General features: G+C 60.8%; 1 protein-coding gene across 1 annotated transcript; it reads right to left on the bottom strand.

The window, feature by feature from the left end:
* Positions 1-389: 389 nt before the first annotated feature.
* Positions 390-20860, bottom strand: WDR97 (WD repeat domain 97). Its single transcript, XM_087706584.1, has 29 exons — positions 20729-20860; positions 20472-20629; positions 18586-19178; positions 18111-18232; positions 17102-17762; positions 16624-16772; positions 14880-15116; positions 14670-14760; positions 14127-14259; positions 13903-14030; positions 13154-13229; positions 12872-13027; positions 12298-12453; positions 11954-12025; positions 11494-11670; positions 10994-11098; positions 10372-10515; positions 9602-9730; positions 8326-8487; positions 8076-8198; positions 6909-7109; positions 6541-6662; positions 5759-5918; positions 3779-3850; positions 3450-3530; positions 2912-2971; positions 2015-2172; positions 1275-1339; positions 390-813 (listed from the first exon to the last, which is right to left on the bottom strand). The coding sequence occupies exons 1-29, from the start codon at positions 20769-20771 to the stop codon at positions 617-619; spliced, it is 4731 nt and encodes a 1576-aa protein (XP_087562710.1). The 5' UTR covers positions 20772-20860; the 3' UTR covers positions 390-616.
* Between the last annotated feature and the right edge of the window lie 2756 nt (positions 20861-23616).

Consider the following 23616-nt stretch of genomic DNA (forward strand, 5'->3'; position numbering starts at 1 on the left):
GCCACCGCCGCGGCTGCCCAGCACCAGGGTGCTCGGAGGCGCCGGGCCGTCTTCTGCCGCCTCCCGTTGGGCGGAGAGCCTCGTCCTGCTCGCCCTTGGAGGAGAGGCGGCGCTCCGGAGCCGCCGAGGGACAGGGGGCGGTGGGGGAGTCTGTTTCTGCCCCCGCTCTCCTTCCGGAGCTGGAGGGGGCTTTGGGGCTGCAGCCGCCTCCTCCTCTGCCCCCCTGGTGAGGCTGGGAAGGAACGGCCCAAGTGCCCTGCCCGGACGGCGCCCCTCCCTCTGCCTCCCCCCCCCCGCCCGAGGCTTCCGTGCTTCAACCGCCCCTCTCCCCCCAGCCCCCCGCAGGGGAGCCCAGGAGCGGCTGAGCAAAGAGTTTCCCTGCGAAGGAAGAGGCTCCACTTTCCACTTTATTGGCGCCTCTCCCTCCCTCTGTCCGCACATCTGATCGGGCGTCAGAACCCAGGAGACTCCCTGGTGGTTGCTACCAGGTGGGTCCAGTGGTCCATGTGTGCCTGTGCCAGGCTGGTGCCACCCGGCTCTTCGGCCAGGGGGCTGTCCGACTCCCGCCTCGGAAGCCCCTCGGCTCCGCCTGGGCCTCTGCCAGCCAGCCCAGCCTTCAGGGGTAGCTGTCGGCGTAGGAAAGCTTTGGGATGAAATACTTGTGCACCAGCTGCTGCCCGGCAGGGAAAGAGCTCGGCGGCCTCTTGGAGAGGGACGGGAAGGGCTGCAAAGTGACCTTCGGCAGCGGGAGCTTCACGAAGGGGACGAAGCCTTTCATGAGGAAGCGGGGGAAGATGAAGGGGAAGTAGAAGCCTGCGGGGAGGAAGGACACAGGGGAGGAGGAGGGAAGGAGCTTCAGGCCAGGCCGGAGACGGGCTCCTATCTGGGGCCTCCGCGAGGATGAACCAGAGGCGACCCAGAAGAAGCCTCCGTGGCTGACCGCTCTAGGGCTGGATCAGCACCGACCGGGCGGTTCTTGACCAATGGAGGAGAAAGGACTCCTGGACCTTCAGCTGAAGGAGACACTGACTCCCCTCCCTGAGCAGCTGCCCAGCCCACCTGTGGCCTGGTCAGAAAGCCAGAGAAAGCCCCGGCTGCCGTCCTTTGGCTGTGCGGCTGGCATGAGGTGGCCCTGGCACAGAGTGCAGCAGCAGCAGCAGCAGGCTTGGCCAGGAGGCGCCCAGGAGGGTGCCAAGCACTTTGCAGCCATCTCACCCGCCAGGAGGGGGCAAGGAGGGGCCCCGCTAGAGCAATGGAGCAACCCCGACACTCACGCTCAGCAATCCTCGTTCTCAGCATGGCGTTGGTCTCTCCCAGGCGCAGGATCGCCTTGGTCGTTCTGTCGGAGAAAAGCAGGAGCTCCCACCAGCCCAGCGCAGTGGGATCCACCGACCGAGGAGGACAGAGGAAGCCCAATGGACCCTCCTCCTCTCACCGAGGCTGGCCAGATGCCGCCACGGGGCCCATTGATGAGCCAGACCCCAGAAGGCTGCCCGGTATCCATGGGCCGCAGCTCTTCCTGTGCAGCTGAGAGGGGCTGCAGCCCTGCGCCCACCTTCCCCTTCAGCAGCAGACCAATCTGCCCCTCTGGGACTTTCCTTTCGCCCGACTCCAGCCGTCCTTCACCCCCTCTGTGGGTGGCGCTTTCCCTCTTCCTTCAGAACCCGCCCAGGGCAGCCTGAAGGTGGGTTAGACCTGCAGGGCTTTCTCGCCCATTTCCTCAGGGGCTGCCAGCTTCACGCCTGGTGAGCCTTCAGGGTCCCAAGAGGAAGGAGATTCGCAGAAGGAGCGCCAGAGAAGTTGCAACAGACGCCCCGGTGGATCGTAGCTCACTTGGCCGGCAGAGCAACCGGAGTGGGGTGGGAGGCTCCAGTTCCCCTAATCTGGTGCCTCCAAACTCCCACCAGCCCGGAAGCCCTGCAGAGGCAGAGCCTCCCCTCCCACCAGCAGCACCGGCTTGCCCAGGCCCTCAAGCGGGAACCTGGGCCGCAGTTGCTCAGGTCCTGCAACTTACTTTTGAGGAGGGGGCAAGGCCAAGACGGTGTCCCTGGGGGGGGAAACTGCTGTCGGAGGGAAGACTGCTGTCGGAGGGACGGCCTCTTTCAGCTCCTCCACCTCTCTCTGCAGCTGCTGTTCCGTAAAATGTTGGATGGCGTCAATGGGGCGAACGCGCTGAAGGAGGCGAGAGAGACGGGTCAGCAGGGCCCAAACGGAGCCAGCTGCACTGCCTTGCTTCGCTTGGGCCTTCAGCCACAACGGCCACTCGGGCCAAAGCCGGAGGCACTTCCAAATACTCTTCAAGGGCAGCCCAAGGTAGAGCGCATCACAGTAGTCCAGATCGGAAGTGACCCAAGGTTTGAGGGGCTCTAGGAGTGTGGGGTGACTGTGCAGGGAGAATGTGGAGGGCATTGTTTTATGGCCATCAGGAGTCCCTGGGGCTCTCTGAGCTTGGTCTTTTTCTTTCATGACCCAACTAGGTAACACCATCAGTTGGATAATGAAACGCCTGCAAGAAAATGACCAAGCTCAGAGAGCCCCAGGGACTCCTCATTTCAGCTACAAACATTCTCCTTTATTGGTTGATGGTGATTGTGCAGCAAATGCAGCAAGTGCAGAGTGTGTTTTGCCCCTCAGAATGCCGGGGGGGGGGCTCATAGAGCCCCCTCAAACCTTGGGCCACTTTTCCTATCAAGGTTCAAGGAGTCGCGATCCTGAAAGCTGCTTTGGAAAAGGGGGCTTCAAGGGGGCCTCCAGCTGTCCCCACAAGGATGCACCCAGGAAGGGTCCCTAGCAGCCCCCCCTCCCCCCTCAAAGTATGGGACACACCCAGCCTGCCCAAGCCCCCCACCCCCCGCCCCATGCTGGGCCATGCACCATGACCGGAGGACCTGAGGGCTGGAGGAAGCCTCACCTTCTGGTGGCCTTTCCGGCTGCGCCTCTCCCGCCCTTCCCCCTCGCTTTCCGTCTCTTCCTGAGTCCAAATAGGGAGACAAGACAGTGAGAGCAGCCCATCCTTCCCATTTCCCACCCCCTCCTGACAGCCAATCTGAGAGGCGGAGTAAAGGAGTAAACCCTGAGGTGAGGTACGGCCACCACCCTGGGCAGCTGGGAAAGCAACGGTCTCTGTTGTGGTGGCCCAGACGCCGTTGGGAAAGCTCGCCGTCGGCTTAGGCATCACACAGAGAAGATCTACGAACAGCTTTAATGGCACATAGTCCCTCCAGTGACAAGTGGTGCGTACAGGGAGTCCCCTCCCTCTGACCCGCCCAGTCAAGGACCATTGCAAGTCAGGGCAGGATGGTAGCCGTCAACGGTTCTCAGAGTCCCATCATCCCACAGTCGCAGGACGGTTTTCCAAGCTGCCCACAATCCCCTGATGGCCCTTTACAACCTTCCTTGCTGGCTTTCCGGAAAGGCTCCCCCCACCTGGAGGGAAGGCCCAGCCTTACCTTGTGGGCAGCCTTGGCCAGCTTTCCAGCCTGCTTCCTGGGTTTCTTGTGGCTCTTCTCCAGCCTCTTCCTTCCCTGGATCTAAAAAGCACAACTGCCGGTGGTCCGGAAGCCCCCCCCCCCCCGCCCCCTTGGAGAGCTTCCTAAGTGAAAGAATCTCCCTGTGTGGATGTGGCCCGTTTTCCCCAGAGTCTCTTCCGTGGCTCCCTTGGCGGGGCCTGAGGCTGACCAACAATGGGGAGACCCAGAGAGGCCTCCTTGGCCAAACGGGGGAGCCCAGCTGCACCCACTGGGCAGGGCTGGGGGGGGGGGTCTGAGCTGCAGCCCACCTTGTGGCTGGTGTCCAGGGGAAGCTGCTTCCCAGAGACGGCCTCTTCTTCCCGCTGGCGAGCTCTGTGTTCCTGGGGAAAGGAAAGCCGCGCCTGAGCCATCCAAGGGGACACCCTCAGAAAGAGGGGTGATGGAACTAAAATCTTTAGAGGTACTTAAAGAAGAGAAGGTAGTTCAAACGTGGTTTCAGTATGGTCAACTACAAGCTAGGTGGAAAACAGATCAAAAAACTGGCTTTGTAAAAGTTGAGGATAATTTGTTTAAACAAATAAAAGATCAAAGCTCAATGCATATAAAGAGGATATATAATGTATTAGTACAGATGGATTCGGAAACGGAACTGATTAAGGATTGTATGATAAAATGGGCTCAGAATGTCGAGGAACCAATAATGCTTGAAACATGGGAAAGAATCTGGGTAAGGAATGTGAAATTTACACAAGCACAAAACTTGAGAGAAAATTTTTATAAGATGTTTTATAGATGGCACCTAGATCCTAAAAAGCTTGCCTCTATGTATCCAAATGTTCAACCTAAATGTTGGAGATGTGGTTCTTGTGATGCTACATATTTTCATATATGGTGGACATGTCGTAATGTTAAGGCATTTTGGATAAAAATATGGTGGATCCTGCAAAACATCTTTAAAAGAAGGATAAAATTTACCCCCCAGCTGTTTTTACTGGGTATATGCATTGATTTTACAGTAGCAGAGACTAATTTGATCCTGTATTTAATAACGGCAGCAAGACTCTTGGTGGCGCAGTATTGGAAGAAGAAAGATTTACCCACAATTCAAGAATGGACTCTGAAAGTTATGAACCTAGCCGAAATGGCCAAAATCTCAGCATATCTCAAAGAACATTCAAACGAGAGATACAAAAGAGACTGGAAAAAGTGGATTGATTACATAAAAAGTAAATATGGGACTAAAAAACTCCAGATAGCTTATGCTTAGTATCGGTAATAACTTAAATTGTTTAAAATTTGGGTAACAGTAAGAAGCTGAGTTCAATGTAGAGATATTTTAGACTGTGATTGTTCAAAAATTATACCACGTATGGTCTTTGGGAAGTCGGGGGGAGGGAAGGGAGGTGGGGACTTAGGGGGAGGGGGGAAATACAATATGTGTTAAATTCCATGATTGTATTTGTATACTGTGGCTTTTCAATGTTAGTGCGAAAATAGTACAAACCGAATATACTGGAAGGTAATAGATACCGAAGGAAAGAGTCGAGTGAAAGAAGAAGGAGGGTGGAGAGGGTGAGAGAGAGGAGGAGGAGAAGGGAGGGAGGGAATGGAGAGGGAGTGATAGGGTTAGAAAGAAGGGGAGGGGAAGTAGGCGTAGAGGGGTGTGTGAGAAGGAAGAATGAAAGTTGGAGGGGGTTGAAAGAGGGTGTATGGCAGGCCAAGGTGGTATACTGGGTTTGTATTGTAGAGGGCATTTTCTATATAAATGAGGGCCGTGTTTATTATTCAATGTTATATGCCCTGATCAAGCACAGTGAATATGTGATTGTATAGAACGAAAACATAATAAAATATACATTAAAAAAAAAAAAAAAAGAAGAGGCAGGCCTGAGGAGCGCTCCTGCCGGCCATGAGCCCCGGTCCTCTTCGCTGCCCCCTCCCCCTTCACAAGGATCCCAGCCGCGGCCCTCCTGCTGAGCGGAAGCGTCCCCTCGGGGGGAGTCCCAGGTGGCCGACTTCTCTCCCCAGGCCCCTCCCTAAGGGGAAAAGAGGCCTGGCTGCTCTGAATCCAGGTCCCCAAGTGGCAGAGAAAAACCACCCCTTGCCTGCAACCCTACGGCAGCCACGCTCCCCCACCAGGCCACCTGGGGGGGGGGGGGGTCGGAGCCGCGCCACTCAGGCCTCTCTGGTCTCCGGAGCCTTCAGAGGCCGCAGGGGCAACAGCCGCCGGACTGGCTTTTTGCTGGGAAAGGCTGGGGGCGGCATCCAAAGAGCGGCAAACGGAGCACCTTGAAAATCCTGATCTTCTCCTCCAGCCACTCGCGGCTGAGTTTCCGGACAGCCTCTTTGGGGTCCCCCATCTCCACCATCCAGGAGTTCATCTCCTTGAAGAAAAAGTTGTGGGGGTCCTGAAGCCCCAACTCCTGGAACATGCTCTTGAAGACTGCCCTGGACGGGGGAGAGGAGAGCCTGGCTTAGCCAGAGCTTCGTAGCAACAGCACAGCCCCAAAACACGACGCAGGGAGGGAGGGCCCCACTCCTTGTGTTGCCCCAGCCTCCTGCCACAAAGACAGTCGTGTGGCACTCCACAGCAGACGGGCATCCCCCTGGGCAGCCACAGGAGCCGCAGCAGGAGAGGGGCTTCCAAGGCAGCCCTAGACGACTGCCGGGATCTGCCCCCTGGAGGGTTTCCTGCCCAGGGCTCCTGCAGAGAGGCCAGCCAGCCCCGGGGCAGCAGCCAAGGGGGTCTACCAGCACAAGGGATCAGTCTCCTCTGCACCACAACCGTCCTGAATGCCAGGCCCCATGTTCCACACAGCCGGGAAGCAGCATGCCTCGGAGCTGGCACAGTGGCTTCTTTGTCACCAGCCGGTAATGGCTACCCGCCTTCAGCCTGAGCTCCCAGAGGGTCCAGCCTTCCCTCGTGAGAAGGTCGAGGCCGAAATCCACCAGCGGTGCCCGCCCCTGGGGGCTTCCATCCCAGGAAGACAGCTCCCCCCTTCCTGGGCCAAGGAAGGGCGCTTTCCCCAGGCGGAAACCTGCAGGCCTGGTTCTCCCGCGGCACCCTCACCGGGCGTACGGAGCAGCCAACAAGTAGCAGCACATCAGCTCCACCATCAAGTCCAGGCTGTCTTTGTCCAGGTCCAGGAGGACGCGCAGGGCGGCCAGGATGAACTGCTCCTGGCTCTTTTCCTAGAAAGGGGAGGGGGAGGCCTTAGCCGGCAGCCCTCATGGGAGGAGGGGTCAGGGCAGGGCCCACCTTTACCTCCCTCCTCCCCCGTGGGGCTGGGATGCGGGTGGCTCTCTGGTGGACCCCGACTCTGCCCAGATGCCTCCCATCCCAGGGGGAGCCCCAGTGGGGCATCCGGGGCCCTCCCGCCAGGCCCCCTCCTCACCCCCGGGCTGCCCCTCCAGCACCCGGTGGCAGAGCAGCCTCACCTGCAGAGAGGGGGTGTTGCCCTCCTGATTCAGCACTTCAAAGAGGGTGTACTGGATCCACCTCTTCGCTTTGTCCTCCAGCTGGTCCTCCAGGTAGGTGATGGCGCCCAGCACTTCCGTCTTGATGTGGAAGTTGGAGGTGACCAGCGACTGCTGCAGCTTCTTCACCAAGGCATGCAAGGGCATCTCAGGGCGGACACCCTGCGGAGAGGGGGAGCCCCGCTCAGGAGGAGGAGGAGGAGGAGGCAGCTGGGGCTAAGCTCCAGAGGAAGGGATCCATTGCAACCAAGGCCCACTGCCTGGGTCCCACCAGACAGAGCCTCCTTAGAGAAGGGACCCAGAACATAGCTCTTCCACTTGAACAGATGGGAGGGGTCCCTCAGGTGACCTGGCCCCATGCCCAAATGTTAATGAAACACAGGCAGGGGGTACCCCCATGTTCATAAGAGGAAGTCTGCATTGGGCTTCTCATCCCCTGAACCTGAACCCTTTGACCCCTCAGGCCTCTCCTGACCCTCCGATCCACACCATCCCCCTTACATGTTGGGCCCAACTCGGGCTGTCGGTTTCTACATCAGTGAAGCAAGCCGACATCGCCACTGTTTGTGCCCAGGTTGACTTCCGCATTGGGGCACCGAGTGGCTATCGGTGACGTTCTCTTCAGTATTTGGAAGGGGACCTCAAGGCTGAGCCCCAACAGGGTGCGGTTTCCTATCAATTGAGGCAAAGGTTTCCCCTGCTGGGGGTCTCTGACTCTGGAGGGAGGGGCTCATCTCCATCCCCTGGCCAAGAAGGGCCAGCATGGTCCAAAGATGCTTCATGGTCCCTGCGGCCAGCAGGCACACACAACACTCCTACCTTCCCACCAAAGTGGTACCTATTTTATCTACTCACATTTGCATGCTCTCGAACTGCTAGATGGGCAGGAGCTGAAGCCAGTAACAGGAGCTCACCCCTTCATGCGGTCCTTGGCTCTTGAACGTGGACGGCTTTTGTCTTTAACCACTGAGCCGTTGTGCCCCCTTTTCTATCAATGGAGGTCACTAACGCAAGGCAACCCCAAGGCTAGCCCGCCCCCAAGAAGGATGGAGGGCAGGGGCTCTGGAAAGTGAAAGAGGTGGGAGCAGGACTCCCTCGGTCTCCTTGGGTCTCCCGGGGGCCCCTCACCTCTGGGAAAAGGTTCTGGAACCACTCTTGGCCCACAAAGGGCAGCACAAATGCCGGCAAGGCCTCCTGTGGCTCTGCGTACTGGGACTCGTCCAGCTGAGTCAGGAAAACCCCAGGCAGGCTCTGAAATGAGGGAGGGCAGGGGGGGGCCACGTCAGGGCAGCCGGTGCGTTTGCTGGGTTCCTTCCTGGGCGCCCCTTGGGATGGCAGCCAGGGGAGCCCAGCAGTTGGGGGGGAGGGAGGGAGGCACCTGCTTTGTGGAGGGGGCATCTTCCTTGGCTGGCCTGATCCAGGTTGGCCTGATCCAGGACTTGGAGGGGGTCTCCTGGCCCGCCAGCCACGGTTCTTCCTCGGACACTTCGTCCTCCTCAAACGACCACACTGAACTGGCCTTGGAGGAGCTCTGGGACACCTGGCCGGCAAAGGAAGGGAGGGAGGGAGGGGTCCCTCACTGGCCCCCAAAACCCAGCCCTCCCTCTGCGCCCACAGGCGGCAGGCAGAGGAGCAAGTGGCAGGGCAGCCCTTCCCTTCCGGGGCCCCCAGGGCAGCTGGAAAGCAGAGAACGGCTGGCATCGCTTTGTGGAAGTTGGCTGGGATTCCCTGAGCCTCCCCCTCTCCTCTCCAGGGAACCTGAGCTGCTCCTGGGAATCCTCCTCCCTGGGCTTAGAACAATCCGGCCTTTTGCCAGCTCAAAGGGGGCGGGCAATCCTTGGCAACTGGGGAGTTCTGGGAGTTGAAGTCCACAAGCCTTGAAGTCGCCCAGGATTGGGCCCCCTGACCTGGGAATGGCTCTTGCTCCCGTCCATCAAGGTCAACTCCCTTCGGCTCCCTTCTGCACTTGGAAGGAGGCTGAAGGAGTTGATCCTCCGCCCGTCCCAGCCTGTGAGGGTCCTCAGGCCCCTTGGGGCAAGGGCCGCGGGCAGAGAAGCCGGCCTCTGGCCTGCCTACCCAGAACCCCGAGGCTGCCCGGCCTTTCCAGAGGCTCTCTGCCCCCTGAAAGGGCTGAGAAGGGGATGGAGGTACAGGTGGGGGACTCTGCAAATCCTGCAGTGGGAACCACCCTTGGGGGAGGGGTCTGTAGCACCAGGGCAGACCCCCCAAGCCAGCCTCCAGCGCTGCACAGTAGCCAGCTCAGCCGTGGCTCTTCGGGTGGTCGGGCCCCCTGGTCCCTCGTCTCAAATCGCCCCCTCGCTTGGCAGGTTCTGCCCTCCTTGGGACTTCTCATCTTTCATCCTTTCGTTCCCGCTCCCTCCCTTCCCTGTGTGTGTGGGGGGGGGGTTGTTGCCCAAACCAGGTGATATTTCAAGCAGGAGGGGGGTCCTCCCAGGGAAGGGGATGTGCCTGGGAGTGAAATGGCACCCGCTGAGTTGGGGGCACAGCCTCCGTGCTCTGGCAGCAGCTAACAGGCTGTCCTGGGGGGGGGGGAGGCGTTCCCCGCCCTCAGTATCTCTAAAGAAGAGCAACCTGGCGCCACTTCTCCCGGGTGCCAAGCCAAAAGGGCTCCCGGGCTCCCCTGAGGGGCTCACCTTCTGGGGTCCGATCACCTTCACCAGCTTCTCCCCCTCCAGCAGGTCTGCGGTGTGAAGCTGCTGGACGACCACGGAGTTGGGGATGAAGCCCGAGGATATTTTGGGCAGCTGAAGGCTCTTGAGCTCCTGGAGACGAGGAAGGAGGAGATTTGGGCAGCCCCCCTCCACCTCCCCCTGGAAAGGGCAGGGCCTCCCAGGCGCCAAGGTGGGGCACCCACAAGGGCCCCTCCCTCGGCGAGGAGGACAATCTCCTCCAGAGCTGGTGGGGGGCAGCACAGGGAGGAAAATGCCCCCCCTCCCACTAATATCACCATCAAGAGAGAGGGCATGCAACCCTCTTGCTCTTGGCTTGGGGGGGGGGGGCTGAAGGCACCCCCATCCATTCCCAGGAACCCCGGAATACGACGGCCGCTGCGAATGTGGGGCCAGAGGGCCTGATCCACTCCGGCCAGGAGGCTGAGAAGCCACTCTTTGGCTTTACGGGGGAGCAACTCAGCGCCCGGCTTTGTTCTGCCGCAGAGCCAGAGGGGGGGGGCGAGTGCAGTTGGCAAGGTGAGGCCCAAAGGGAAGCTACGAGGGGGCCCAGGGTGCTCCTTGGCACGGGCTGACCATGGGGAGAAGAGGGGGGCCACCCGCAGACACCCTGCTTAGGACCGAGGTGGGTGGTGGGCAACGCAGCCTCCTCTCCCCCTCGCGGGTGCCCCCTGGCTCAGCCCGACGCTGGCCGAGGGAAGGGAAGGGCAGCTGCCCCCAAACGCTTTGCTCACCGCCAGAGACCCCGTTGGGCTGCTGGGCCTCTCTGGGAAGAAGCCCTTGACGATGACGGACGCCTGTGGGCTCCTCAAACGCAAGGTGGAGGCCAGGGACGCCTGGCTCTGCTGCCCTGACAGGGGCTCCCTGAAGAGGACGCTCTGGGCACACGACACCAGGAGAGGACGGGTGGGCACAGACACACACAGACACACACCCTTCTCACTGCAATGGCCTCCCAGGACCCCACCTCCACAGGAACCAGACCCCCTATTTTAAAAGGCTCCTGGTGGCAGAGAGTGGAGTGGGTGAAATCACAGGTGCCATCTGAAGACTCTGCCCACCGAGGCTTCCTTTAGAGCCCCCCCTGGGGAAGGGAGCATCTGCTGGGGCAACATTTCCTGGATGTGCAGGTGACTTCATGCCGCTGAGCCAGGGGGAGTAACCGGCAGCTGAAGGCCCCCCTCCTCCTGGTGGGAGAGCAGGTCTTCCCGCTGCCCCGGAGCCCTCCCTCCTCTCCACCCCGGCGTTCTCTCCCAACTCCGGGGCTAGAAACGCGCCATGGAGCCCCAGCGCCTGCAGGGTCAACCAAAGTCCTGGCCGGGGGGGACAGGGCTGGCGGCTGCAGGGGCCCCTTACCTTTTCACTCTTAAAGTGCCTGGTGGGGCTGGGGACCGAGGGGGTTTCTGAGGTAACCGAGACCAGAGATCCCAACGTTTTGACCGGGCTCAAGCGCTCTGCAGGCTGAGGGAGAGCAGGCCCCTTAGCGGGCTCTGGGCACAAACCCACCTAACTGCCCTTCTGATGTTTCCCTTTTGCCCGCTCAGCAGGACAGCCGGACCTCCCACACCAGCCCCCCTGTGGCCCCTCCCCCATCTCCCCCCAAGAGGCACAACTGCTGCCCAAGCGCCAGGCCCACCCGGGGGAGCGGGCAGAGCGTCCCCCGTCCTTTCTTTGCCCGCTGCTCTTCAGGAGCCTTAAAGCCAGAAGGGGGGCCTGGAAGACAGGGGGGGGGGGCAGAGCAGGGCCGGCCTGGAGTCCCCTGGACCCTTTTGCAGCCAAAGCCAGGGGGAGGGGGAAGCAAAGGGCAGCCATGTCGGTGGAGCAGCCTCCCCAGAGCTGCTCGCCTGGACCCTCACCATGGCCGCCTCCTCCTCCTCGGGGCCTCTCTGCCTGGGCTGGAAGCCTTGCCTGCTGCCTCCCACTGACGGGGGCTGGAGGGCCTCGGGGGCTTCCTGCGTGGGGGCTGCTCCAGCCTTCCCCAGGGGGGGCGTCTCCTGCATCCGGGCAGAGGAGGGGCCAGCGCAGATTTCCACCTGAGAGAAGCCGGGGGGGGGGGGATTTCAGGGCCTGGCCTTGGCAGTGGGGGCTTCAGGGGCCCAACCACCCAGGCCCCCAGCCCTCCCCCCCCCCCGCTGCCAGAAGCCATTTCCCAGTTTGCTGATGGGAAACACCATTACATTTGGGGCTGGAAAATAATCCAATTAGCTGGACCCCATTTTAATTATCACCCCTCTTTTCTGGAATGAGGTTCCCAGCACCTCCCCCAAGCACCCCCCTCCCACCAATCTGGCACCTGGGCAAACAGACTCTCCTCACCTTCTTCCTCTTCACCTGAAGGGAGCCAGGAACTGCCAGAGAAGAGGTGCAACGCAGGGAGGGGCTGATATCCTGGGGGGGGGAAGAAAGGTCCCTCTGTAAGCAGGCCCAGCAAAGGGTGGGGGGCACTCAGCATACACCCTGCCCGGCCACAGCCCTGGGATGCAGAATGACACAGAGGTAGTGCAGCTGGAAGTCCCGGGGGGGAGAGGGACTGCAGCTTTGGGGACCCCCCAAGGGGGAAAAAGAGGCGGCCTGGTCGGGTTCCGGGCTGGCTGCTCCCCCCCCCCCAGAATCCAACCAGAGACCCCAGGGACCCCAGAGAGGGTGAAAGGGCCCATTACGACAAAGAGGGAGCTGCCCATTTCGAGACTCCGGGGCTTTGTGAATCCTCCCAGGAACATGCGGGAGATGGCGGGTCCGCGGAGGGCAGAGAGAGGATCCATCTGGGCCAGGGATTCCAGCACTTCATCGGCATCGAAAGGATCCTCTTCAGGGATCTGTGGGGAGAAGGGGCAGGGCTGAGCTGGGATCCAACACAGGGGACCTAGGAACCTCCCCCCATTTGACAGGGGAAAAAGCTGCCCGTTATTAATATTGCCAGACCTGGTCAAGGGGGGTTCCCATGTACCAGCGGACTGCCAGCCTTCGCCTGGGTGCGCAGCCTTTTGCAGAGAACGGCCCCTCCCCATGCCCACTGCCCAGAAGAGCCCATGGCAGGGGAGGGCATGGGAGGAGCTCCATGGCACAGAAATGGTTGGGGCAGGAGTGGAGGAGCCCCGTGGTGCCCGGGAAGGCCACCAACAGAAGGGGGCTGGCACTGGGAAGGGAAGCTCTTGAGAAGGGGCAGGGGGCTGAGGCCCAGACCCACCCTGCGCTCCCACCCCTCCCCAGCAGCCCCGCCAGCCGCAGCGCCACCTGCAGGTTGAGCTGCTCCTTGTAAAAGAAGCCCAGGTAGTGCCTGAAGGCTTCCTCCTGCATCTCTTTGGAGAGGGCTCCTCTCTTGGCCCGGCTGAGCTTCCCCTCCTGCAGCAGCCGCAGGTCCCGGTTCCTCTCCGCCACCTGCGCAATGCCCTGCAAAACCCTCCGGCTCAGCCTCCAAGCGCAGCCAAGCCCCCAGGTGGCTCCTGCTGTACTGTGCTCCCTCTGCCATCCCCCACCCCCAGCCGCACCAGCCTCCCTTGTCCCAGCATGACTGACCTCTTGCTTGAGCCGGGCCTCCCTGACCTCCTTGGACTCCTTCAGGGGCACCTGGAAGGTGCTGGACATGCTGGACCTGCAGAAAGAGGAGCAGGTCCTTCTCCTGGCGGCCCCCAACCTCATCCCCACCCCCAGGGCTGCAGCTGCTCTGGCACAAGAGAGGCTTCCTCACAGAGGCCACGGAGCAGGAAACCCCCTGCCCCCAAAATCCGGGAGGACCCAAGTAGCAGCTCCAGCAAATTCCCAACCCCCAGGAGGCTCCCCATCCACATTCCGGGCGGCCCTTCCTTCCACGGGAGTCCAGGCTGTGTCCCTTCCCTTCTTCTGGCTCTCCTCCCAGGGGGAGACGCCCTGCCCCACCTTTTCCCTCGGGCACCTCAGATATTTAGGACTTCCCGGTTAGAAACTGGGACCCCCTGAGGCGGGAGACCCAGCTGGGTGGCTCTATGCCCGTCGCCCTCTTTCGGCTCTGCGGAGAAGGTGGCAAGGCCGTCGAAGGGGAGAGTGGCGTGAAGGCGTGTGCAGACGCAGGCGCTCCCTCGCATGTGGAAAGCAGCGCAGACGCACCAGGCCTTTGAGAACCTAAAGCCGCCCCAAGGCGGAGGAGCCCCCAGGAGCAATGGGGACAGAGTGTAGGGTAGGGGAGTGTCCTGGGACCTCTGGTCTGATGCTCGGGGATCTACGCGGCAAGGGTGCTGGGGGACTGCTACCACCCGAGACCCCCTCTCAGCCCAGGCCCAGGAGCTCACTCAGACTTCTCCACCGGCAGCTCCTGCCTCAAGCGGCGGTCGTTCTCTTGCACCAGGGCCTCAAAGGTGGAGGGGCTCATGGGCAGCGAGACGTCCTGGAGGGGCTCCAGGAACTTTGCCCACAGCAGCTGCAAGAGGAGGAGGAGGAGGAGGAGGGGATGCAGAGAGGCAGGCCCACAGCCCTGGGCCTTCGGGTGACCAGCAAGGGTGTCCTCTGGACCCACCTGCATCTGGTAGTAGCTGGGCAGGTACTGGGTGTGGGGGATGAGATACAGGTGCTGCTCCAGGCCCACCAGCAGGTCCCCCTTGTGGTTAGCGAAGGCCAGGCTCTCCGGGATGGTGTTCAGCTTCAGGTGCCTGCAGGGAAGGCAGGCAAGGTTGGGGCCCTGGACCCCCAGATGGGAGACAGGGGAGGAAAGCCCACCCCCTCTGCTGAAAGAGAGTCCCAAGGAAGCGCAGAAGCAGCCTCTCTCTCTATGGAGGCCAAGCAGAGGCGGCATTTGGAGAGCAGCCCCACTCACTGGCTGCCTGGAGCCCAGCTGGGTGAGCCCCCCGAATGGGGCCCCTGTGGGGAGGAGGAGGAAAGCAGGGTCCAGGAGAAGAGATCAGCACTGCACTGGACCAGACTTGAGGGGGGGGGAGGCTTGGGCACAGCCACTCCCCTTTGCTGCTGCAGGGTTAGGGGGCAAGCTGCACCCACACGCTGGACCCACGTGCTGGCTCCCTCGGGACCAGGCCCTCGGGCCCCCCTCCACCCTGCCCCTCACCGGATCAGCTTGTTCTTGTGGTCCCAGATCTTCACCGACCCATCCCGGCTGGACGAGGCAAAGAGCTGGAGGTTTGGGCAGCAGCAGAGTCCTGGGAAGAGGAGGGGGGACACACAGTGAGGGGGGGAGGATGGAGCTGAGACCCGCCCAGTCCTGGTGGAACGAGGTCTTCTGCCTCCCCCGGTCCCCAACAGGGCTCCTCTCGCCCACCGGTGATGTCATCCTGGGCGTCATCCTCGGGTCCGTGCTCGGAGCGCGTCTGCTCCATCAGATTGTAGTGGACGATGCTGTAAGTGACCGTTTCGGGGTCCTGGAAGGCCACTGCCAGGGTCTCTCCCAGGAAGCACATGTGCCACGCAGGGGAGGCGCAGGAGATGCACAGGAGGAGGAGGAGGCTCTCCTCCGTGTAGGGGAAGAGGCGCCACATCTTCACCGTTAGGTCAGTTCCTGTTCCGGGCAAAGGCGCCACTTGGTTAGGGAAGGGAAGGCTGGGAAGGGAGTTGCTGCAAGGGAGTGAGGTGGGGAAAGGGCGAAAGTGGTACAGAGGGGGGGGGTCAAGAGCGAATGGGCAACGGAGGAAGGTGGGTGGAGTACAAAAATGGGCCCGAGAGGAGCACCAGGAGGCGGTCCAGATGAGCGGATTCAGACCCGAAGGCCAGGCGTGCAGGTGGAAGCCAGGAAGGTTTGCTGGGATTCAAAGGGGGGGGGAGGGGAGGGAGAGGAAGAGCCGATTCTGTTCAGAAGGTTTAGGTGGGCCACACACACACCCCCACCCGTCCTCCCTGCTTCACGTTGCTGGCTCTTCCTCTGCCCTTGGCCCTCCCAAAGGCTGCGGGAGTCCCTCTTCTTTCGTGGGAAGTGGAGAGGCTCTAGAGCAATAGCAATAGCAGTAGACTTATATACCGCTTCATAGGGCTTTCAGCCCTCTCTAAGCGGTTTACAGAGAGTCAGCATATTGCCCCCAACAATCTGGGTCCTCATTTTACCCACCTCGGAAGGATGGAAGGCTGAGTCAACCCTGAGCCGGTGAGATTTGAACCGCTGAACTGCTGATCTAGCAGTAGCCTGCAGTGCTGCATTTAACCACTGCGCCACCTTGGCTCTAGAGTGGGATGCCTTCCCCAAAAACCAGGGCGGGGGGGGGGGGTTAACTGGGATTTTTACAGAGAAGAAGCACCAAGAATCTCCAAGTATTATTGTGACACCACTGAAAAAAAGAGCAGCTTCAAACAATTCTGCAGGGAGAGCAAAGGTTCCGACACGCTGCTCCCCAGTGTGGGAATAACACAGCTGGAAGGGACCTTGGAGGTCTTCTAGTCCAACCCTTGCTCAAGCAAGAGACCCTGTGCTATTCCAGATGAATGGCTGCAACCCCCAGGGGTGGAGCCCCCAGGAAAGGAGGAGGGACCCCTGAGGAGCCTTCTCGGCTGGAGAGGAGATTCTGCTGCCCCCAGAAGCAGGGGAGGAAGAGGAGGGCTCCTGGGGGGAAGGCACCCTGGGGCGGCAGAAGCAACAAGGCCTTTTCCCTGGGCCAGTCACCCCAAGGGGCAGCTTCTCCCTAGAGCGGAAGGCAGCCCCACCCCAGTGGAAAAGTTGCCTTCCTGGGGGGCTGCGAAAGAGCCTCGGGCAGTTCGGCATAGGGCTGGGGGAAGCCCTTCCACAGGGAACTTCCTGGCAATGCTGCCCACGGCTTCCTCCCAGGGTTGCTGGTCCACTGGCACCAAACTGTGGGCAGCCTGTGAGAAGCGGCGGCTTCTGATGCTGGCAGCTGGTGACCTCAGTAGGGATGCTGGCAGACCTGGGGATACAGCTGGCCTTCCAGGATTGCTCCCCCCAAATCACCAAAGGCGGAAGAACTCCGGAGGCAGCTGTGTAAGGCTGCCTTCCACTCTACCCCCCAGAGGCCGGCCTCTCTAGGCCATTTCTCGTTCCCCTCTGGGGCCTGGAGACTCACCTGCTGACAAGACGCATATCTGTGTGGTGTACTCAGCCAGTGCTGTCACCCGCTCAGGGTTATGCGCCTCCACGGTGTACTGCACTCGGCCCGAGAACCAATCTATGACGCTCAGGGAACCGTTTTTGTGCCCCAGAATTGGCAGGAATCTGGTGGGGAGAAACACACCGAGGGCACAAAGGTGCCCCCAGCTCTGACCCGTGGCAGAAGGCGTTTTGCCTGAGATTTTCCGCTCTCTCAGTGCCTCCCAAGACTGGCCTTTCAGGGTGGGTCTCCTCAGCCAAGGCCTCCAGGCCAGGCGCCTCTCCCTGAAATTCAAGAGCTGTCCAGGAGACGCCAGGGCAGCCCCTCCCCCCCAGGCAATGGCTGGAAGACACCCCCCCCCCCCGGGGACTCTACTGGATGCATGAGCAGGCCAGGCAGCGGCTGTGGACTGGAGCGCAGGGAGCGAGAGCCGGGGCTCCTGGGGGCCGCCTACCTGTTTCTGTCCTGCATGTTGATGGTGGATTTCTGCCAGTTCTTCCGGTAGCCTTGGTTCTGGATCACTTCCAGCCACGTGGCCTGCACCTTCTCCGCTTCCACCACGTGGCTGTAGAGCAGGATGCAGCAGGGCTTGGAGTCCCAGAGGCTGCTGCTGAAGGACCGCTTCACCGTCATGGGGCTGGTGGCAGCGTTGACGCGCAGCACCTGGCCTTGCTCCAGCAGCACGAAGAGCGTCTCCCGGGGCAAGCAGTAGGCCACGTCCCGAGCCGGGGAATACTGGTCCAAGGAGAGGATGGACACGGGGACGCCACTCTGGGCCTCCAGCAGCTGCACCGTGGAGTCCCGGCAGAGGCAGAGGATGCGGGCAGGGAAGTTGCCCAGAAGGCTCAGGTCGATGCAGCTGAGCCGCTTGACGGGCGAGCCCAGCGCGGTGTAGAGCGAGTAGAGCTGGTTGATTTTCCAGAGGTTGAGGGTGCAGCCCGAGATGGAGAAGACGTGAGAACTGGTGTGGGTGTCCAGGGACTCCACGGGCTCCGAGACGTGGACCTGGTCTACCTGGTCAATGGTGTTGAGGTTCCAGGTGCGGATGGTCCCATCTTGGGAGGCAGAGAAGATGAGGGGGCGGCGGGGGTAGATGCTCACAGCAACGACTGGAGCTGCAGGCAGAAGGGAGGAGGGGGGGGGCAGCAAGAGGAAGAAGAAGCTGCAGGCCTTCCCCAGAGTTTCACTGCTCAGAGGCCCTGGGGGAGAACCAGCCGTGGGCTCAGCAGTCGAGGGCAGAGGAGCCTTCGGCAGACAAGAGGCTCAGCTCTCCCACCAGCCACTTTCAGGTGGATGGAAGCTTCGCCTGTTGAACTTCTAGCAGCCGTGTAGATCTTTGGAACGGGGCAACTCTTGTGCCCACCTCATCCTCCTTGTCCATAAGTGGGCAGGAAGGAAGGGCAAGGATGGGGAAGCCTTCCTCCTCCTGCTCAACCGACGGGCACCTGGGCAGCCGAACTCACCGGTGTGCCCCACAAAGACGATCTGAATGTGCCACTCCTTGTTCCACACCTTGATGGTGGTGTCCCGTGAGGCTGTGATGACGCAGCCAATGGCTTCACAATACGCAAGGTCTGTGATCTCTCTGCAAAGAGACACGGAGGCACCTGGAATTGACACCCCCCCCCGCCGTCTCTAAGCAGGACGGCACCTTGTTCACACCTAGCTGGAGGCACCAGTGCCTGGCCCAAGCCCGAGGCCAGCCCTGCGCCACAATACTGCCTTCTTCACGTACAAAGCAGCCTCAGATGGGGCGGGGCACTGCCAGATCTCTCCTTCATTCCTCCCCCCCAAGTGAGGGATGCTGAGGACAAGAGGGGAATGGTACCTTTGGAGCCCCGTTCTGGCCTCCTGGAGATTTCGAGAAGCTCTGGACCAAAGAGCGCTGAGCCAAGCCATGGGGCCACAGGGGGCCCTCCCCAGCCGTGGCAACCTCACCTGCTATGGAGCTTCGTGCTGAAGGCCAGGAGACTCCCCCTGGAGATGTCGAAGGTGGCCACACCGGTGGCACAAGAGGCAAAGCAGCGGTGGGGCTCGCTGAGGCTGCCGGTGTCCAGGGCGAGGCGGACAAAGAGGTCAGTGGGCCCCAGGCCGGTGCTCACGCTGGCTCGGCACTGGAGGCTGCGGGAGCCGTAACGGAAGCTCCAGAGGGTCAGGTTCCCGTCTCCGGCAGTCACGATCCTGTTCAGCTGCTTGCTGTAGATGCCACAGCGGATGGGCAGGGAGGAGGGCACCTGCGAGAGCAGCTGGAAGTTGGAGTCCAGGACCTGCAGGCCTCCCGTGAACCAGGCCACAAACTGGTTGACGTGGGAGGCATAGAGGATGCCCGTCATGGGGGCCAGGCCCTTCACGCTCTCCCTGCAGCAGCCGTCCTCCGTCAAGAGGTGCAGCGTGTTGGCCGCGTCCAGCACCACGAAGGCCCTTCTCTGCAGGTCGTGGGTCACATGGCGTACGGGGCTGGGCAGGACGATGCGGCACTGGTGCTGCAGCCCATGGCTCAGGTGGAGGGTCTTCATCTCCTCGTTCTTCATCTGACCCGGGAAGAAAAGCCTGTGTCCGGAGGGGCCGGCTCTTTGCGAGGTTGTGGCTGGATGGGGACCTTGTGGCAGGACTGGCCAGCGCCAGCCAGGACCCCGCCCTGAGTTCCCAACCCTCTTCCTCTCTGCGCCATCTGCTCCCTGGCAGTGCCAGCATGAAACATGGGAAAAGTCTTCTTCCGCTTTGCAGGAGGCACAGCCCTGCCCACAAGGCTGACCATCAACCCTCAGAAGGGTCAGGTCACAGGGGGAGGGGGGTGTTGCAGGGACCTTGTCCCTTTTAAAAGGTGGCTTTACTCCAGGGGTCCCCAAACGTGGCAACTTTAAGACTTGTGGACTTCAATTCCTAGAATTCTCCAGCCAGAATTGAAGTCCACAAGTCTTAAAGTTGCCTGTTTGAAGACTTCTACTTTCCTCTGACTGCTGGGGGGGGGGTGTCTCCTTATCCGTGGCCATCTGGTGGTGTGTGTGTATCTGACTGAAAGGCAAGACTCGGCCTCTTGGCAGGAGTGGGGGTTCCCAGCAGAGGTGGGTTCCTACCACCTCCACTGAACTGGTTAGAAGAGGTTCCACCAGTGGACCCGGAAAGCAGGCCACACCTACAGAAGAGGTCCCAAAATGTTTTTGAAACCCACCACTGGTTCCCAGACTTTCTTTGGGGGAGGGGGGAGGGGCCAGTTATGTTGCTGCTGCCCCCATCAACCTACCTTCCCTGGGGAAGCCTTGAGCAGAGACCGGCCCTGGCTCCCTTTGCCTGGTGTTACCCTGGGGCCCCTGGGGCCCTCTGCTGGACGGCGGCACACCTCTGGGTCAGAGGGGCCCTTTCCTTGCTCTGACTCCCCCACCCATCCTCCCCAGCACTGCCATGGGCACCCGACTCTGGATGCCACTCTTCCTCCTCCTGGCCGGGGACGATGGGGGCAGGCAGGGACGGCTTTTCCCGGCCCATTCGCTCGCCTCTGCCTTTTGTAGTCCTTAACCTTGTATGCTGCCCATCTCGGCAGAGGTGATCCTTGTATCAGATTGTTTCTGTGCCAATTCAATGCCTTTATCCTACCAATTTCACATATATTATTATCACAGAAATAAAATTTCCTTAAGTTCTTGTGATGCCCTTTAAGAAAAGGTGCTTTTAAGCGCCTCTTAATTTTTCCTCTTCCAGCCCACAGAATCCCAGGGGAGGGGAGGGGAGGGTGTCCAGCCCACGAGGCCACAGAGAAAGGGCTGGGCTGCTTCTCTCCCCTGCTGAGGGGGCTGTCCAGAAGGCAGACCCTCTGAGGAACATACCTTTTCCACTGCCCGGCGGAAGCCCCTCCGGAGGTGGCCCCAGAGCCTGCGCCCCCTTGCCTGCCCTGCTCGGAGGGGAGCCCCTTGCTCCTTCTTCATCTCCTCTTCAGCAGGCGGGGACTGCTGGTGCGGCCTCTTCCTCTGCCCCACTCGGCTGGCTGCAGAAGGGGGTCAGAGGTTCAGGGGGAGAGGAGAGGGCTCCCCACCGGCCGGCAGGGGCCCAGCCAAGGGTCTGTGTGTGTGTGTGGCTTGCTTACAGCTGCTGCCCGAGGACTCCACCATCTTGGCAGCCGGGCACATCGGAAGAGCTGCCCTCCTGCTGCAGGAGGGGTGTGCGCGGCTGAAGGCCCCCAAAACAAGGTTCCCAACCAGATCTCAGGACTGGAGTTGACTCTGGAAGACATAAACGGAGGGGCAGCCAGAGGTTGGTCAAAAACGCCATCCAAGGTTGCCATCAAAGCTGATCTCTTCTTTTGATCCTTCACAGATGATGCCAGGAGGCCGGGGCACCCCACTGGCTACCAGCTCCCCTGGGCTGCTTGGGGTCCTCAGGGGGTCCTGCAGCTCCCAGGGGGTGGATGTGCAGTTAAGTGGCCACGGGCAGGAGAACGTTGCAAAGGAAGGTTCTAGTCCAGTGTTTCTCAACCTTGGTAACTTGAAGATGTCCGGACTTCAACTCCCAGAATTCCCCAGCCAGCGAATGCTGGCTGGGGAATTCTGGGAGTTGAAGTCCGGACATCTTCAAGTTACCAAGGTTGAGAAACACTGTTCTAGGCAGAAAACCAGCTGCATTACCCAAGCCATCCATTTCAATGGGTCCTTGTGTTATACAACTGATTCCGCAAAGCGTCCAAACTTATTGTGACTTGTAAAAACAGGTGGTCCTCACTGAATGACCCCCGCAGGGATTGGAAATTCTGCCACAAAGTGATGCAATAGCTAAGTGGGAAATCAGTGCCTGCCATTGTGCTTTGCAGATGGAAAGAAACAAGACTAGTCAGGTTCACCCCTCGTGCTTCCATTTGCCTAGAATAGAATAATATAGCAATAGCAATAGCAGTAGACTTATATACCGCTTCATAGGCCTTTCAGGCCTCTCTAAGCGGTTTACAGAGAGTCAGCATATTGCCCCCAACAATCTGGGTCCTCATTTTACCCACCTCGGAAGGATGGAAGGCTGAGTCAACCCTGAGCCGGTGAGATTTGAACCGCTGACCTGCTGATCTAGCAGTAGCCTGCAGTGCTGCATTTAACCACTGCGCCACCTTGGCTCATAAGATAGAGCAGAACAGAGCTGGAAGGGACCTTGGAGGTCTTCTAGTCCAGCCCCCTGCTCAAGCAGGAGAATCTATGCTATTTCAGATAGTATATCTGCAGGTATCCTAATACTCTTACCAATACTTCAACCATGGCAATTTTAAGACGTGGACTTCAACTCCCAGAATTCCTCAGTTGCCCACCAAGTCATAAAGTTGCCAAGGTTGGAGACCCCTCCTTTAGAAGGGACTACTGCCGTGTCACTTTCTTGTACGTACTGAAAGCGATGTGACCGCGCTATGGGCCGGGGCCGAGAGCTGCGGGCACAGTAGGCAAACCGCTTACAGGAGCCCCCTGAAATCCCTTTCTTTCCACTCTCTGCCCCACGGGATGGAAATGGAAAAGGAGGGCCACAGATCAGAGGGATGGAAGAGAAATATTTTTTAAGGAGTCCTGGAAGCTGCTTGCATAGCCCACCTGTGGCTCCCAGTCCAGGCCGTGGTGCAGTCGCACAGCTTTCGATATCTAACAGGCAACCCCCCCTTGGGGAATTGTACCAATAAAGGAAACAACCCCTGAAGGTGGGAGGGGCTCCTTCAGCTTGGCTCTTCTCTGGCACAGTCACCTGAGCCAAGCTGGGTAGCATCACCAGGGCTAACATCAGTGAAGGTGCTCCCTAGTTTGGGGGATGAAATCTCTGCAAGAAAACAAGGGAGCCCAGAGAGCACCGAGGAGCCCCAGGGAGGGTTTTTGTTTAAAAAAAATATTCTTTTTCATCCCACTTTAATTTTTTTATAACTAAAGACGAAAACCCAGGGCAGGCGGAGGACTCCCCTACAGGCAGCAACGCCATCAGAGGACGGAGAGATGCTGCCAGGATGGTCATCAAGGGGCCGTAAAATTCCCTCGTCAACACTTCCGTGGCTGCCATCGCTCGGGGACCAAACGGTTGGGAAGATTAGGCGCAAAGGCAGAGAGCAGCTCCGCGGCGGCACCGCAGCCGCCTCCGGAGCGCGGCAGCCTCGTCGAGGGCGCGAATACCCCCCTCACCCCGAGTGTATTCCGGCACGCCTCTCCCCCGAGAGCCCGCAGGCGGATGATGGGCGAGCGCCCCCGCCGGACCCCGCAAGGCAGCCCCGCTTCGGGCTCAGCTCCTGCCCGGGGGAGGCAGCGCCCGCTTTGGTATCATTTGCACTGCGCCCATCCTCGGCAAGCCGCGCGGCAGCCCCGCGGAGTAGGCCTGCGCTGCATCTGGAGCCACGCGCGGCGCTGCCACGCTCCCGGGGGTCGCCCGCTTACCTAGGGGGCGGACGGGGGCTGGGAAGGGAAGCAGGCGGCGCGCCACGAGACGGCTGCAGGAGGCCGAGCGGACAGGAGGAAAGAAACGGCCGTTTAGGAGGTCCCGCCCGGCATCCCCGGCAACCGGCCCGGGAGCCCTTCGGAGGAGACGGACCTTTCGGCAGCCAAAGGCCGGACGAAGCGCTCCCCTCGGAGGGGCGGCCGCGCTCGCCCGAAGCCTCGCGACCCCTCCACCCGCCCGGCCAGGAGCGGCTCACCTGCGCCTGGAGGCACCTGGCGGCGGGTCTCCCTGGCGACGGCCGGGCGGTTGCGGCGCCGCTTCCTGCAGGCCGGGCGTAGCCGGAGCCAGCCGAGCGCTCTCCGCACACGGGCCGCCCCGGGACACTGGTCTCCGGCGCCGATGGTCCCGGGCAGACGGATTGAGAGCCCTGGCCCAAGCCCAGCTCACCCGGGCTTTGATCGCAGCGGGGACCGAGACCCCCGCCCCGCCTGCTTTCCACCCTGCCCCAGCGCCGGCCGCCCCTCCGCCGTCTCCGCGCGTGGAGCCCGAGAGCAGAGGGGGCGGGGGGGGGGGTCAGGCGGTCGGCGC

This window comes from Thamnophis sirtalis, unplaced genomic scaffold (genome assembly GCF_051295495.1).
Source record: "Thamnophis sirtalis isolate CommonGarterSnake01/CBP01778 unplaced genomic scaffold, rThaSir2_p1.2 scaffold_2, whole genome shotgun sequence".
In the NCBI taxonomy this organism is placed as follows: Eukaryota; Metazoa; Chordata; class Lepidosauria; order Squamata; family Natricidae; genus Thamnophis; species Thamnophis sirtalis.